The 14,519-nt window shown below is 48.4% G+C and overlaps 6 protein-coding genes across 6 annotated transcripts; 3 read left to right on the forward strand and 3 right to left on the reverse strand.

The window, feature by feature from the left end:
- Positions 1 to 400: 400 nt before the first annotated feature.
- N7479_003315 (uncharacterized protein) lies at positions 401 to 2,881 on the reverse strand (the record flags this gene model as incomplete). Its single annotated transcript, XM_057251012.1, has 2 exons — positions 401 to 1,908; positions 1,963 to 2,881. The coding sequence occupies 2 exons, from the start codon at positions 2,879 to 2,881 to the stop codon at positions 401 to 403; spliced, it is 2,427 nt and encodes an 808-aa protein (XP_057110337.1).
- Positions 2,882 to 3,540: 659 nt separating this feature from the next.
- Positions 3,541 to 6,174, forward strand: N7479_003316 (uncharacterized protein; the record flags this gene model as incomplete). Its single annotated transcript, XM_057251013.1, has 7 exons — positions 3,541 to 3,661; positions 3,719 to 3,773; positions 3,821 to 3,861; positions 3,914 to 4,085; positions 4,145 to 5,098; positions 5,155 to 5,723; positions 5,801 to 6,174. The coding sequence occupies 7 exons, from the start codon at positions 3,541 to 3,543 to the stop codon at positions 6,172 to 6,174; spliced, it is 2,286 nt and encodes a 761-aa protein (XP_057110338.1).
- A 150-nt stretch (positions 6,175 to 6,324) lies between these two features.
- N7479_003317 (Zn(II)2Cys6 transcription factor domain-containing protein) lies at positions 6,325 to 6,929 on the reverse strand (the record flags this gene model as incomplete). The annotated part of the gene is made up of 2 exons (XM_057251014.1): positions 6,325 to 6,536; positions 6,593 to 6,929. The coding sequence occupies 2 exons, from the start codon at positions 6,927 to 6,929 to the stop codon at positions 6,325 to 6,327; spliced, it is 549 nt and encodes a 182-aa protein (XP_057110339.1).
- A 1,051-nt stretch (positions 6,930 to 7,980) lies between these two features.
- N7479_003318 (uncharacterized protein) lies at positions 7,981 to 9,579 on the forward strand (the record flags this gene model as incomplete). Its single annotated transcript, XM_057251015.1, has 1 exon — positions 7,981 to 9,579. One exon carries the CDS (start codon positions 7,981 to 7,983, stop codon positions 9,577 to 9,579), a length of 1,599 nt encoding a protein of 532 aa, XP_057110340.1.
- A 1,730-nt stretch (positions 9,580 to 11,309) lies between these two features.
- On the forward strand, positions 11,310 to 11,870 carry N7479_003319 (uncharacterized protein; the record flags this gene model as incomplete). Its single annotated transcript, XM_057251016.1, has 1 exon — positions 11,310 to 11,870. One exon carries the CDS (start codon positions 11,310 to 11,312, stop codon positions 11,868 to 11,870), a length of 561 nt encoding a protein of 186 aa, XP_057110341.1.
- A 407-nt stretch (positions 11,871 to 12,277) lies between these two features.
- On the reverse strand, positions 12,278 to 13,910 carry N7479_003320 (Aldehyde dehydrogenase N-terminal; the record flags this gene model as incomplete). Its single annotated transcript, XM_057251017.1, has 3 exons — positions 12,278 to 13,286; positions 13,349 to 13,717; positions 13,783 to 13,910. The coding sequence occupies 3 exons, from the start codon at positions 13,908 to 13,910 to the stop codon at positions 12,278 to 12,280; spliced, it is 1,506 nt and encodes a 501-aa protein (XP_057110342.1).
- Between the last annotated feature and the right edge of the window lie 609 nt (positions 13,911 to 14,519).

A 14,519-nucleotide genomic window follows, 5' to 3' on the forward strand; every position in this document is an offset into this window, starting at 1 on the left:
AAATTGCTAGGAAAACGGATACTGCAATACAGAGATTTTAACACCATTGATTGGACCCATACATTTCAAGATACGAGTGTAATTGACATTAGTGGATTACGGTAGTCTTGCTACATTTCTCTTTTTCCGATCTGCTAGAAGATGAAGGGAGCGTGTATTGAATTAGAAATGCCGATGACAAAAAAATGAAATTTCCATGTCTTGATCTCTATCGCCACGTCTCTTGGCTTCAGTGAAGTGTGCAAAGTCTCAGAGCAAACGCAAAAGCTTTTTTCTTTTTTCAACTGGAATGATCCCGATTAAGATGGACTAATAAATCCACCATCACCATCACCAAGGTGAACTAATTACATCACATGCATCTGACGACAAAAACTAAACGCAGCAAAAAAAGAGCATCCTAAAGGAGTGGGGCGAAAGCAGCCCACAGAAGACCAATTAAGCCAATAGGAGGAATATTCATAGATCCTGCCACATTGTAGGCAGGAGAAAAGACAGAGGGAGTTGCTGAATCAGTCTGACTTCCGCTAGCCGAGCCCGATGGATTACCGGCAGCATTGTCAGATGTGTGCTCATTGCCATCCCCGGTGCTCAGAGTACTCGACATAGTCTTGATTGAGCCAGGTAATGATGTTGTAATAAGCGAGCCAGAGACTGACGTTGTCACAATCGATCCAGGTACTAGGCTTGTCATGAGGCTGCCTGACACTGAGATTGTCACGCTAGATACAGGGAAAGAAGTTGTCACAAGTGAGCCTGGCACCGAGGTGGCCACAATTGAGCCGGAAGCTGATGTTGTGATGAGGGTGACTATTGGAGTTGCCTCTACTGTACTGGATATTTCATCAGTCCCAGCGGTAGCAGTGCTTTCGTCGGTGGACTGAATGCTCGTCGTCTCGATGTTTGTAGGCTCAGTGCTCGTCGCGTCAGTGCTCACCACCTCAGTGCTCGCCGCTTTAGTGCTTGTCGCTCCAGTACCTGTCGCTTCGCTACTGGTTGCTTCGGCGCTAGGGACTTCGGTGATGGGAACTTTAGTACTGAGGGTCTTAGTGGTAGTAGTCTTGGTGATGGTATGTTCGGTGCTTGTAGCTTCAGTGCTGGTAGCTTCAGTGCTGGTAGCCTGAGTACTCGTGATTGTGGCTGCTGTTGATGCTTCTGTTCTTGTAGTAGTTGTATCGTCGTTCCGGGTGCTAGTCGCCGTAGTTTCTATTTTAGTGCTAGTGACACTTTCCTGTGTTGTAGAAGTGACCATATCCGAGCAGTAATTCAGCCACTGTGCAAATGTGGGTAGCATTCTCGATGAATATGCATCAGAATCGCCAGATTCAGCATTATTGGTGATGCAATTCTCGCAAACCTCCAAATTCTGCCTGAACGCCGAGTCCCCTTTACAAAGCTCAGCTGTCTTTCCAAGTTGTTGTGGTTCATTTGCAGCATCATTGCAATCATTCCAACAGACAGGGGGGAAGTCTTGCGAGCCATCCCGTTTGATCTTTTGGGCGACAGCGAAGTCCCACAAGGACATATCACGCTTAATGTAGGCTGTGCCGGGGTCTTCTAAGAACTGGAAAATGGAGTAATTGAGACCAAAGTCCTCCGGGTTGAGGTTATAATAATTGATCGAAACATTGTACTGCCGAGATGGATGGACATCTAAAGGAGGGGCCACAATACAGTCTGAGGGGGTGCAGACGTATCCGGGGTCGGGAAGACCTGCTTCAACATTGCAATCCGAGCGGTCATCTAAATGGCGTGGTTTGCAGAGATACCCGGGTGCACAGCCCCAGGTATAGTCATATGGTAATGCGGCAGAGGGGGTGTAGAATGGATTGCTTATAAGGCTAGAGCATACAGAAACGGATAAGGTTGTAGTAGTAGATGGAGGGACTGTTTTGGTTGTTTGTGGATCTGACAGTGTTAGCCGTTGAAACATCACTCAATTTTCAATGTGTGAAAGCGTACCTAAGGTCGTGGTAATTTCACTGTAGGTGATTTCAGGCACGCTGGATGTAGTTGTACTAGTCGTAGTGATTTCACTGTAGGTAATCTCAGGCACGCTGGAGGTAGTCGTGCTGGTCGTAGTGATTTCACTGTAGGTGATCTCCGGCACGCTGGAGGTGGTCGTGCTGGTCGTAGTGATTTCACTGTAGGTAAGTTCAGGCACGCTAGAGCTAGTTGTGCTGGAGGTGGTTGTGCTGGTAGTGGTGATTTCGCTGTAGGTGATCTTAGGTACACTAGAGGTGGTTGTACTAGAGGTAGTCGTACTGGTGGTGGTGATTTCACTGTAGGTGATCTCAGGCACGCTGGAGGTGGTTGTGCTGGTAGTAGTAATTTCGCTGTAGGTGATCTCAGGTACACTAGAGGTGGTTGTACTAGAGGTAGTCGTACTGGTGGTGGTTATTTCACTGTAGGTGATCTCAGGCACGCTGGAGGTGGTTGTGCTGGCAGTGGTGATTTCGCTGTAGGTGATCTCAGGTACACTAGAGCTAGTTGTACTAGAAGTAGTCGTGCTGGTGGTGGTGATTTCACTGTAGGTGATTTCAGGCACACTGGAAGTGGTTATTCCAGGTTCACTGTACGTTGGGTCAGGCACGCTAGAAGTGGTTGTCCCAGGTCTTGAAGTCGGTTCCCCAGTTCCCGTCACCACTGACGAGCCATCCGTGCATGTGCACGATGTAAATGTAATCACTTCGGTTGTGTAATCCGTGATTGTTTCTATATATCCATCGAGAGGCTGTGGTATGACGGCCCTCGCAGAAACGGTCAATCCGTCCTCTAGTTCTGGCCGCGTGGGAGGTTTGTTGATTAAAGTGCTGTGACTTAATGCCAGTAAAGAGAAGACTGTCGCCAGCAGCGACAACCAAGCGACCTCGCCCTTCATGTTTACCTGTCTGTTGCAGAATTTCTTCCGGGGACAGTAGACAAGGTAAACTAGCTATATTGTAAACAAAGGAAATCCCACGGAGGAATAAAACATCCAATACATACGCACGGCCCCCTTTTGAACGCCCAGGTGAAAGAAACCCAATAGCTTGAGGCTCAAAAATTCCCCTCCGATGGGTATCACCTCAGACAACACACAGCATAGCCCCGTCGCGGGCCCAGTTCACAATCCAGTGCGGAGTATTATGCAGACCCTGGCAGTTATATGTCGGCCCCAAACGGGGCCAACTGAAGCACACGATGGGGTCTCTTCGGTTGATTGGTTTTATTTCCCGTAGCTGCATGACCCTAGTGGTGCACTAATACAGTGATGGTAATGGTTAGAACGGTCTGACCATAAGCTAAGCGATCGCATTGGCATTTCAATATCAATCCCTGTTCATCGTCGGTTGTGTCGTATTCAGGGCGGGGCTAATTGACAACAAAGGAAATCCAAGACAACAAAGCCTCGTCGCTAGTTCCGAGCTCCCCCGCCCCCTTGCCATTTGGATTTTGTAGTCGAGATGTCAGCAATAAATGAAAATCTCAATGGGATCTGTCATCTGTGAATTGCGACAACTCAGTAATGAGATCAACAGCAATCTTATCAACTGAAAAATGTGGTTTCCCTTGGGGACGGTGCTGACGGTGCTGGCCGTGGTAGACCGCGCAGTGGCCGCATGTAGCCTATCTCCAAACCAGGTCAATGTTTCTATGTGCAACTGGCAAGGTCTACGTTGTAAGCACTCATTAATTCTATTTTCGGACAGGTTCTTTTTTTTACTGACACTGGTAGCCAATATCCTGCAGGATAAAATCTACATCGACGGCGGGCAGCTATGGTATCAAAGGTATGAGGTTGCCCGTGGTCGGAGACGATTTGTATTAACAATTACAGAGGATTCGATGATGGTTGCGTTGAGTACAGCCCCGCTAGTAGTAGGCACAACTAAGTGGATGTTGATATATATACACCGCTAACTAGGAGCAGATGAGAAGGCCATTATCCATGAGCTGGACCTTACTATTCCTTTCAACACTACATCGGATTTTACAGACGTCCTCGCCAATAACTCGTCCGTCTTCGGTGGTGCTACTAGTATAGCCCCAAATTATGTTAACGGCGCGACGTTTGCCAACGACAACGAGTTCTATCTCTATGGGTTGGCATCCCTCGTCTCTCCCTCTAGTAAATCACTGACTCTGAGATTCTTTATTACAGAGGCATGCGTGTCAATACCAACAGTTCTGATCCTCCATCTGCCGACAGAGTCCTATCGTACGCCGCATACCAATATGGTGCCTTTAGGAGCTCATGGGAGCCTGGTTGGAAACAAGAATCTCTCTCCACCGATGTCACCCAATATATCACCAATGGCGCGGCTGTGTCAGCTCCAAGTGAAAACTTAGGCTTTTACTTCAGCGGCATGCGTGCGCCGGACTGGGGCGATTTTACTTTAACCCTGGGTCAATCCACACAGACGGCCAACACGCTAATCACCCTAGACATGTCAGTGCTAGGCGACGGAAAGTGGATAAACACTACACTGCCGAGCTATATTCCCGGTCGTTCTAGCGCAGAACTGGTCTGGGTACCTGTCTCCGAGTCCGGAGTTTTAGTGGCCATTGGCGGAGTGGTTGAACCTATTCAGATCTTTCGCAATGACAAAGCAAACACAACACGGACGGAAGAAAGCAAAAAGATTAGCCCGACGTTTATGGAGACGGTCTCTGTGTTCGATGTCGAGAGTAAAACCTGGTATCTCCAGAAGACGACAGGTAATATACCGCCACAGTTGACGGAGTTCTGCTCTGTTCTTGCGAGTGCGGCAGATGGGTCGTCGCATAATATCTACATATACGGAGGGTATGACGGCCTGAGCTATACCGCAAATCCGTCAGACGACGTGTATATATTGTCTCTGCCTTCCTTCAAGTGGGTCAAGGCATACACCGGAACAAACACACACAGCCGCAGCGGTCATAAATGCATCAAAGTATATCCCGATCAAATGCTGGCCATCGGAGGACAACATGTCGACGTAACTCACTGCCTAGAGGATGGTGTCATCGTCAACTTCAATCTCAATACCCTGAGATTTGAGGATAAATATGATCCCACATATTGGAGTAAGTATAAAGTGCCAGACCCTGTGACGAAACTGATAGGCGGCAAGTGAGTATAAACCAAGCAGCGCAGAATAAGAGCCATTATAGCTGACAGCTTATTAGTTCCAATGGAGGTGCAACCATTACCGCGCCCTCGTCCTGGACAAATAGCTCTCTATCGGAAATTTTTGTCAAGAAGTATGGAAAGTCTATCGAGACATATTGGCCATACAATAGCACAAATAGCACCAATGGCAATTCCACCGCTGGTGTTTCTACGCAGGATGATAACGGCGGTGGCGGATTCCCTGGCTGGGCTGGTGGAGTAATTGGCGCAGTCTTGGGTCTGCTCGTTATTGCGATCCTTGCCTGGTTCTTCTTTTATCGCCGACGTCGCCGTCAACGCGAGGCTGCAGAACCTGAAACCGGAGCTGGAGCCAAAGAGACCAAAGGGACGAGCGGTAATCCAGAATGGATGTACGCGAGTGGCCCAGCCTCCCCTGGACCCGGGCCATTATCTACATCAACGGGTAGGGAGACCGCGGACACGCAGACGGCACAGAGCATGGGAACGGGCCGTTCAGCAACACAGCCATCGATGACGCAGGCTTCAACTGTGCCAGATTCTATCGTATCACCCGCGACCCCTGGCACGGTGGAATCCGGAGGAGGTGCGCTATATGAGATGCATGGTATGTCAATTACTGTTTTTATTTGATTCCCGACAGAAAATAGATATAACGAAGTACGGATACTGATCTGCCCCTAGATTCATCACCGGTCGAACTCCCCACACCATTCAACACCTCCTCCTACTTCGCCCCTGGCGGGTCTCCCGATTCTGGACCCAAACCCGATCCAAGACGAGGCTCCCAGTCTCCTGTCTCACCGCAAACTCCTAGTGAGACCGACCCGCGGTACTCCTATCCTGCAGGCCACAACCGGCGCCCATCTTCACTGTCACTCACGTCGCCATTGTCGATTGAAAACGTAATGAACACACGATCGTCGCATTTCTATGAATCTTTTGATAGTTCAGATAACCGGCGACCGGGCCATCAATCTGAGATTTCCCAGTTGACCGATCATTTGGAAGGGAAGGGGAAGGAAGGGGGCAGTGAGACCATTCGCGAGGGTGAATAGGATATAGTCTTTTAATGTGCTAATATCATTTTCATATGTAGAATAGAGAAGTTGCCCAGTTTGCTCGTGGTCGACCTTTGTGTCATAAATTCATAATAACGAAAGTTTTTCGCAGTGCTCAAGTACAAGATTCCATAATACAAGCACAAATCAAGCCAAAATGCTCCGTCGGCCCGTGTGCTGGACATATTGACCCGATATATCTGAACCCTGACTACACACACCAGTTGCAGCCAAAGTGGCCAAGGATACAGGGATCTCAAAATGTTTGTTGATAGCTGCACTCAATGAAGAACCCGGTTCCCATGGTGAGTTGAGTATGTTGACTGTGGTCCGCTCAGCAACTAATTGGGGTTCTCGATCTAGAAGAATATGTGAGTTTGCAACCACCAAAGACATTCATGCACTGGCAACCTACTTTTCGTCAGATGTTGAGGGACCAGAACAGGCTGGCCATCCTCGTCACCTGATGGATATCTGTCCCCTTTCCCTCGCATATCCCATCTTCGCTTCGACCGTGGGGGTATAGATTCTTTTATTGGCTTCTCGGCGCCCGAGTACTTTCCCCGGGAGGCGATACCAGCTCCCCATCGCAATCGGATCTCATATCCCTCGCAGGTGAGACCCTTGGAAGTGCATTTCCGGCAGCCTGGGCGCAGTTCATCGCACTGGACCCTCCTTTTCTTGCAGGTCCAGCATCCCTTGAAAGAGCGATGACGCTGGGGGATATCCTTTTGCTTTTCGGTCGGAGGCATATTATTGAGAAAACCGTTGTGAAGGCGAAAAGAAGGACAAAAGCGTCAGGAAATACTACAATTCACTCATATATACTCGTGCGAGCATGGTGCTGCGCGCATCCTCGGACTGTGATTGGCCGAACAAAGATCTCAATGAGCGAAATAATGCATCCTAACCTCCTATAGGGAGTGCTTTCCGGGGAAGTGACAAGGATACATAGGTATATTTTACTAATCGCCTCACATTCTTTCAAAACATATCTTATGATCTGGGGAAGAGAGTCTTTAAAGTCGACGTAGATTTTGTGCGGGTTCGGAAGGGTTGCCCCCTTTTAGGCAGGTCCATGCAGGAAAACAAGCTTGTTCTCCTCGGCGCCTCTCCACTGACATTTCTGACATTTCTAAAGTCAATTATCAATTTCGAAGGATAATATTGATACTTTGCGACTATATGCTTCAACTCTGGTGAAGCCATCACCTTAACTTGACTTCCAATCAATACCGATGTCTCGAAGGCTGTGTGACGGAATTGTGCATCAAACCAATTTGACTGCCAATCCCTGATATACAACAGATCATCCAGCAGATCTCCAAATATCATCGATATCATCGGCAATACACATAATGACCCGCGTCTACCTTCCCGAGAGAGAATCTCTAGTCTTCGTGGGATGTGGGGTAAAGAAGAGAAAAACTGGAGCTTTCTACAGACCTCCATTATATGTCGCATATTCGTATAAGACGCCTGCAGGTTTCGGGTCTACCATGTGGGCCACACTCGGTGAATCTACAGTGGATATACCCCTCTCTATGGCCACGGAGGCCGATTCCCATGGGGTTCCCCAGAAAACATGACGAAAAGATCGGGTATTGTGAATGGGCATGCGGGACATCCAGTTCCTACAACTGCTCCAGTGACCCCATTCTTGGATTCAATATACCACCTTCAGGAAGAGTATACAGTCCAAACACAAGTGCTTCGTTTTCACGACACTATCAATTAGGAAACGACCGTCGAGTGAACAATCAATCACTTTGTTCCTCGCTCCCAAGCCTCCCGTCCCTAAAGATGGATGTGGAAACCGAAGAAACGTTCAAACCAACCGACCAAAGCACGCAAGATGCCAACGACCTCGCTGAATTTGGCCACCAGCAAATCCTCGCCCGCAAGTTCAACATCTGGAGCATGCTAGCGTTAGCATTCTGCGTGCTGGGAACATGGTCAACCTTCGCACAAGATCTCTCTGACGGCCTGGTCAACGGCGGCCCTGTTTCGATCCTATGGGGACTAGCTCTTGTGACGTTCTGCAATACCTGTGTCGCGCTCTCACTGGGCGAGATCTGTAGCAGCATGCCCACTGCCCTCGGACAGGCGTATTGGGTCTATCGTCTCTGGGATTCACGATTCGGACGATTCCTCTCATACATGTGTGCTTGGATTAATGTTTTTGGGTGGTGGACACTGGCCGCCTCTCAGGTGGCGTTTATGACTAATTTCCTTCTCGGTATGAAGGTTATGTTCAGTCCGGCCTGGACCGGTGCTTCAAAGGGGTGGCTTGAATTTGTGGTTTATATTGCGTGTGTCTTTATCCTCACGCTGATCAATGTGATGGGTTGTCGGAAGGAGAAATTTCTGCCGTGGCTGAACAATTTTGTCGGAGTCTGGTTCTTTGGACTATTCTTTGTTTTTTGTCTTGCCCTGCTTATTTCAGTGGGAACGAAAGAGGGTCTCTCTTACCAGCCTGCCTCTTTCGCGTTTGGAAAGTGGATCAACCAAACCGGCTGGCCGGATGGCGTTGTCTGGTTTATTGGTCTAGTCCAAGCTGCATATGGACTGACTGCCTTTGACGCCGTGATTCACTTAGTAGAGGAGATCCCTGCACCTCGCAAGAATGCACCGAAAGTGATTTACCTCTCTGTGGTCTCCGGGGCAGCCAGCGGTTTCATCTTGATGATGGTCTGCCTCTTCTGTATTCAAAAGGTGAATACAGTGGTAGACTCACCCAGTGGCCTACCATTCATGGAACTTGTCCAAGAAACAGTGGGTCGGACTGGCGGTGCAGTGCTAATTGCCTTGTTCATCATGAATGGCCTAGGCCAGGGAATCAGCATCGTGACCACAGCATCTCGCCTCACCTGGGGCTTTGCCCGCGATGGCGGTCTCCCCTTCAGCGCCTACCTTTCAGAAGTGAGTCCTTACTGGAAAGCTCCCGTCAGGGCGCTCTGGTTCCAGGGAGCTATCATAGCCCTGGTTGGAGTTTTGTTCCTATTCGCAGAGACAGTGCTGAACGCGATCCTCAGCGTCAGCACCATCGCCCTGACGATCTCGTACGGGCTGCCCATTATGACTCTGCTGCTGATGGGCCGCGACAAGCTCCCGCCTGGTGGCCAGTTCAACCTTGGTAGACTGGGTGCACTTGTAAACTGGGTCTCCCTTGTGTATTGCTGTGTGACGACCGTCTTCTTTTTCTTCCCTAGCGCGCCCAATCCTTCGGGCGGTGATATGAATTACGCCATTGGGGTGTTTGGCGTCATGCTTGTTATTGCTGTGCTGTTCTGGTTTGTCCAGGGAAGTCGCACCTATCTCAACACTGAGGAATCAACACATGTTATTCAGGCTCATGTGGTTACGAATGATCTGCTGCCTGAGTCAAAAAAGGAACACTGATTAGAGGCTTTGTTGGATAACGTTGTTCAAATTTTCATGCAAGATTGCACTTGTTCTTGAATACATGTTTTGCCTGGTCAATTGGGATTTATCAAGCCAACTACGGGTCTTCTGGTATTAATGGGACTTTTATAGACACGGACACTATGTATAACTATATAGAGTTGCAGTCCAAGAACTCGTCTATTATAACTGACCTCGCGGCTTACGAATGAGTAAAAAAAACAATCCAACAGGCAGAGAGCATTGGACTTACCAAAAGATTATGCGCAATAAACATGAGCGAGAGAATATTGCAGAGTTAATCAACCGCTAGGTGAGGATGTAGGGAGACGCCAATCCCTCGATCTTGACCTGAAGATCTTTCAATTCCGTGAGGTCCCCTAGTCACCGCCGCGCTAGTTGTCTTTGCTAGGCCATGCCCCTTCCTTGGTCTGCGTAGGCACTGTTGCCCCCGGTGCTAGGGCGAACGCCCTTCGTTCACAGGTATTGCAGGGCGCGCAGGGATGTGCCCGAGGAAACGGAAGTTCTTCAGTCGGGGTTGGTTCAGTGAGCTCCAAGAGCTTCTGGAAATAAATCAACAAAAGCTTCTGCTGGGTACTGACGCCACCCGGAGTGAGACAATCCTGAGTCTCGGCGCAATCCTCGTGCCGCCAGGAATGACGCTTGACGAGAGGGCCCACGGGTGTATTTCCCCTTATCAGCAGTACAGTTAGGCAGAACGAAGGAAGAGACACGGTCTAGCAGAAACAACTATCGTAGTGGCAAGCGACCAGTCATAGGGGACGACGTGGAGGTTGATGGGAGGAAGGTCAAAATCAAAGGGAATGCCGATCCTAACGGGGCAAATTTAAAGGAGGAATTTGTATGACAAGCAGGAATAGGATATTTTGCAAGATTTCTGATGTTGGAACTACGGAATCAGGGGGGTTTTTATATGATAAAAGTGATGTTAGACAGGTAATTCAGGGGGGCTTTTGAATCATGGTAGCCAACGCATATCGTACCTATATTACGGAAGGCTGCATAATCCAGTTCTCGGCTGTCTGCTTCCCAATATACTGACCCAGCAGATCAGCCACCAACCAACTACGGGCTTTAGATAGATGATCACATAGTCTTAACAGCGAAACCCGATGTCATTGGATATGGCCGCACTACGGAGCACTGGCCTACATATTACTATTTAGTATACGGGTAGGCGCTTTTGCACCTACTCGAAATATGGCAAACAACCTACGGATGGCTGGGCGGAGCATGAATATATAGAGCAAACGGGCGGATTTAGTGACTCTCGATTTAGCCTGTTTACAAACAAGCAGCATACGTACTTGCATACATAGATATCCATATTAACAGCTAATTTCTCCAGTTTACCCTTCCTTCTTCGTCCATATGATTCTCAATAGACTTCGCACTTGCTTCCCTTCTCTTGATTGTCGTAACCTGACACCTTATCATAGCATCATAGCCTGTAGGGGGGTACTAACCATGGGGATTCTCCTTAGACTTGTCATATGGCAAGCGGACTGAATTCAAAAACAGTGTTTGCCAAGATCTAGGTGATAGGGTTGTTTGCTCCTACACATATCTACATGCAGAACAAAATCTTGCGAGCCTATATCTAGGCAGCCTTGTTTTCCCCTCCCCTTCTTTTACATGTAATCTGTCTTTATTAATGTGATCCTAGAGACTCTATGCTCCATAGATACATTGAACCAACGCCTCGGATGAAGGCAACGCTGGAAATTCGTGGATGCCAGCCTACGAATTCATTGCCCAACAAATTAGATACTACAAACCCCATGGAAGCTAGTGAGGCTATACCTACCCTTGCTTCCAATAGTACCGATAGAACTATCGTTCCTATGGAACCTTGCATCGCCGCGAGAGATCCACTTCTGATCTATAGTCCATCTATTATGCTTAATCCCGGTCAGAAGCGGAACATGTCCGTAGCTGCTGTGTTATCGCAGCCATGCAAACGTGCGAAAAAGGAGGCTACAATTTCCAAGGGCCCCGAGGTGACATCCCCGAGCCCCAATGGTGCAAACTCCAGACATGGTCCATTTGATACCACTGAGTGCAACAACGCTGTCCTTGAGAATCCTGAAAGACGCCATTTGGAGAAGAGCATGGCTCTTGTTGCAGTCTACGAGGGCGTTTTGGAAACCCTAGACGGAGTGGGTCGTGAAATTCAAAAGTTGGAGAAGATGATGGCGGATGCATACACTCTGGAATGTGCAGGCGGAGATGATTATGCAGAAGCGAAGGAGGCTGGATCGGAGTAGGTATTTGTGGCGGAACAAGTATGTCGTGGACCTTGCCCTTCTCCCTTCTCATATTTGATATGGAGTAAAGGTCGGGTATCTTGAGAGAAGTCTCCGTTTTATCTCGGTGGTACTGCAGGAATTTCTCAATATCGAATCTAGCAAATCAGAAATGCTTAATATTCTACTCTTGCGATCAGCAATTTGAGATCCTTATGTACTTAGTTAGATCGGTCAATACACTTTTTGGTAAGAAACACAGAATTTGAATTTACTGAAAAAGGAGTAGGAAAAAAAAGAGATTGCCTCTCTCGTATCCTGATTGGTGTCTTCGGTGATTTATGTCAAATGTGAAATGTTCAATTTTGCTATGTACAATATGTATATAATATCTCCCTGTAAATTCAAAAGCTGTTTGAGTCCTGTTCTCAAAGCTTAGACCTCATGTTCACATGAATAGCCTTAATATTCGAATAAGCAGCTAGACCAGCCTCTCCAAGCTCACGGCCAATACCAGATTGCTTGACGCCACCGAATGGAATACGCCAATCGCTATCGTTGCTAGAGTTAATCCAGACCATACCCGCCTCGATCTTCTTAGCAACGCGATGCGCGCGAGTCAAGTTTGTCGTGAACACGGCACTTCCAAGACCATAAGTTGTGTCATTGGCCATCTCAATAGCATCCTTCTCCTCGCTGAATCTGGCAATCACCACGAAAGGACCAAAAACCTCCTCTTGGTAGATACGCATCTTGGGCGTAACATCGGTGAAGATGGTAGGCTCGACAAAGAAACCCTTACCATCACCAACACTGAAAGGCTTGCCGCCAGCGATGAGAGTGGCCTTTTCGGACTTGCCAACATCAATATAAGACATGATGCGGTCATACTGAGCTTGCGTCACCTGCGGGCCCTGGAAGGTCGACTCCTCAAATGGATCACCAACTTTGGAAACATTCTTCACCTGGGCCTTGAATGCCTCCAGGAAGCGGTCGTAGATCTCGTCCTGTACCAGAATCCGGGATGTGGCTGTGCAAATCTGGCCCTGATTGTACATGATACCGATATGAGCCCATTCAACGGCCTGCTCGAGATCCGCATCGTTGAATACAATCAGTGGACTCTTACCACCGGTCTCGAGGGTGATGTTTTTCAAGTTTACGCTAGCCATCTTCATAATTTGCTTCGCTGTCGCCGTGCTTCCTGTGAAGGCGATCTTATCAACGTCCATGTGTGAAGCTAGCGCGGCTCCAGCGACGGCGCCGTGCCCGTTCACAATGTTGACCACACCGGGAGGGAACCCTGCTTCCACGATCAGGTTGGCAAGGAAGAGGATTGAGAGAGGAGTTTGCTCTGCAGGCTTGAGAACGACTGTGTTTCCGCAGGCGAGAGCGGGTCCTAGCTTCCAGGCGGCCATGGCGAGGGGGAAATTCCATCTTTAGTATTCTAGTTAGCAACTGGCTTTGGCGATATTTGATGATAATTCTGCCGAACTTACGGAATAATTTGGCCACAAACACCAACGGGCTCCCGCACGGTGTAAGCGAACTTATCCGGAGTTGTATCGATGACCTGGCCAAAGACCTTGTCGGCGTATCCGGCATAGTAACGAATTGTCTCAGCGGTCTCTGTCAGATCGTCATTGAAGGAAACGGAATACGGCTTTCCGTTGTCGATTGTCTCGATAGTGGCGAGCGTAGCGCGGTTGTCTTCGATAAGTTGCGCCAGGCGGTTCATCAGTTTGCCACGGTCAAGGCCTGGTAGATCGCGCCAACACGGGTTATTCAGAGCAGCGCGAGCTGCCTTCACGGCTGTGTCAATATCTAGGGCGGAAGCTGCGTGGATTGATGTGATTTCCTTTGCAGTTCTATTTAACCACCAGTCAGTTGTGTCATTAAGAGATGAAAGGATAGTTTTTGATTTCTCACGTACGTGGGATTAATGGTGGCAATCTTCTCCCCAGTCGAACACTTGACCCATTGGTTATTGATGAACAAACCCGTAGGCTGAGTCCAAGTGTGGCCGTTGGGGGCTGTGAGTTGAACAGATAAGTCGGCCATGATTGTATGTGCTTCGTATTTTGAGTGACTCCTAGGAGAAAATATTGAAGCCAGATGAGATGAATTTGTAGATAGTTCTTAAACATAAGCTGAGCTATGGAAATTGCGATAACTGCTTCGGCTGGACATGCCACTTCGGGCACCTTATCAGATACTCTAAGAAACTCGGACAAAGTGAGTCCCGAGAGTGGATTCTCTTGCCGTTGCTCGATTCGGGACAGAGTCTGGAGAAGATGTGTACTTTGCATTTGCACATTATTTGTCGGAGACTTTGATTCGATGTCATAATATCTTTTGCGTAAAGTATTTGCCATCAAAAGTATCCCCAGCCAATCGTATTGCAACGGCTAAGATGTGTTGGCCACAGCCATGTGCTAATGGCCGGCCTAATAAGGCAAGTTTTATATGAAAGCCCGTGCATTGGCGCTAGGCAAGACCTGCCCTAATTCGACAATATCTGATCTGATACTCGGATTAGGAGAGGTGCAGGCCCGGGTATGCCAAGGCGTTAAATCAAGCTTATTTTCGCATGGACGTTATGTAGGCCATCCACAGCCCTATCCAGGTCCTCTTTTCCAGAGCCTGACAGTTCAAACAGGTTTTATCCCA

This window comes from Penicillium vulpinum (genome assembly GCF_028829585.1).
Source record: "Penicillium vulpinum strain IBT 29486 chromosome Unknown utg000002l_segment0_segment0, whole genome shotgun sequence".
NCBI classification, from domain to species: domain Eukaryota; kingdom Fungi; phylum Ascomycota; class Eurotiomycetes; order Eurotiales; family Aspergillaceae; genus Penicillium; species Penicillium vulpinum.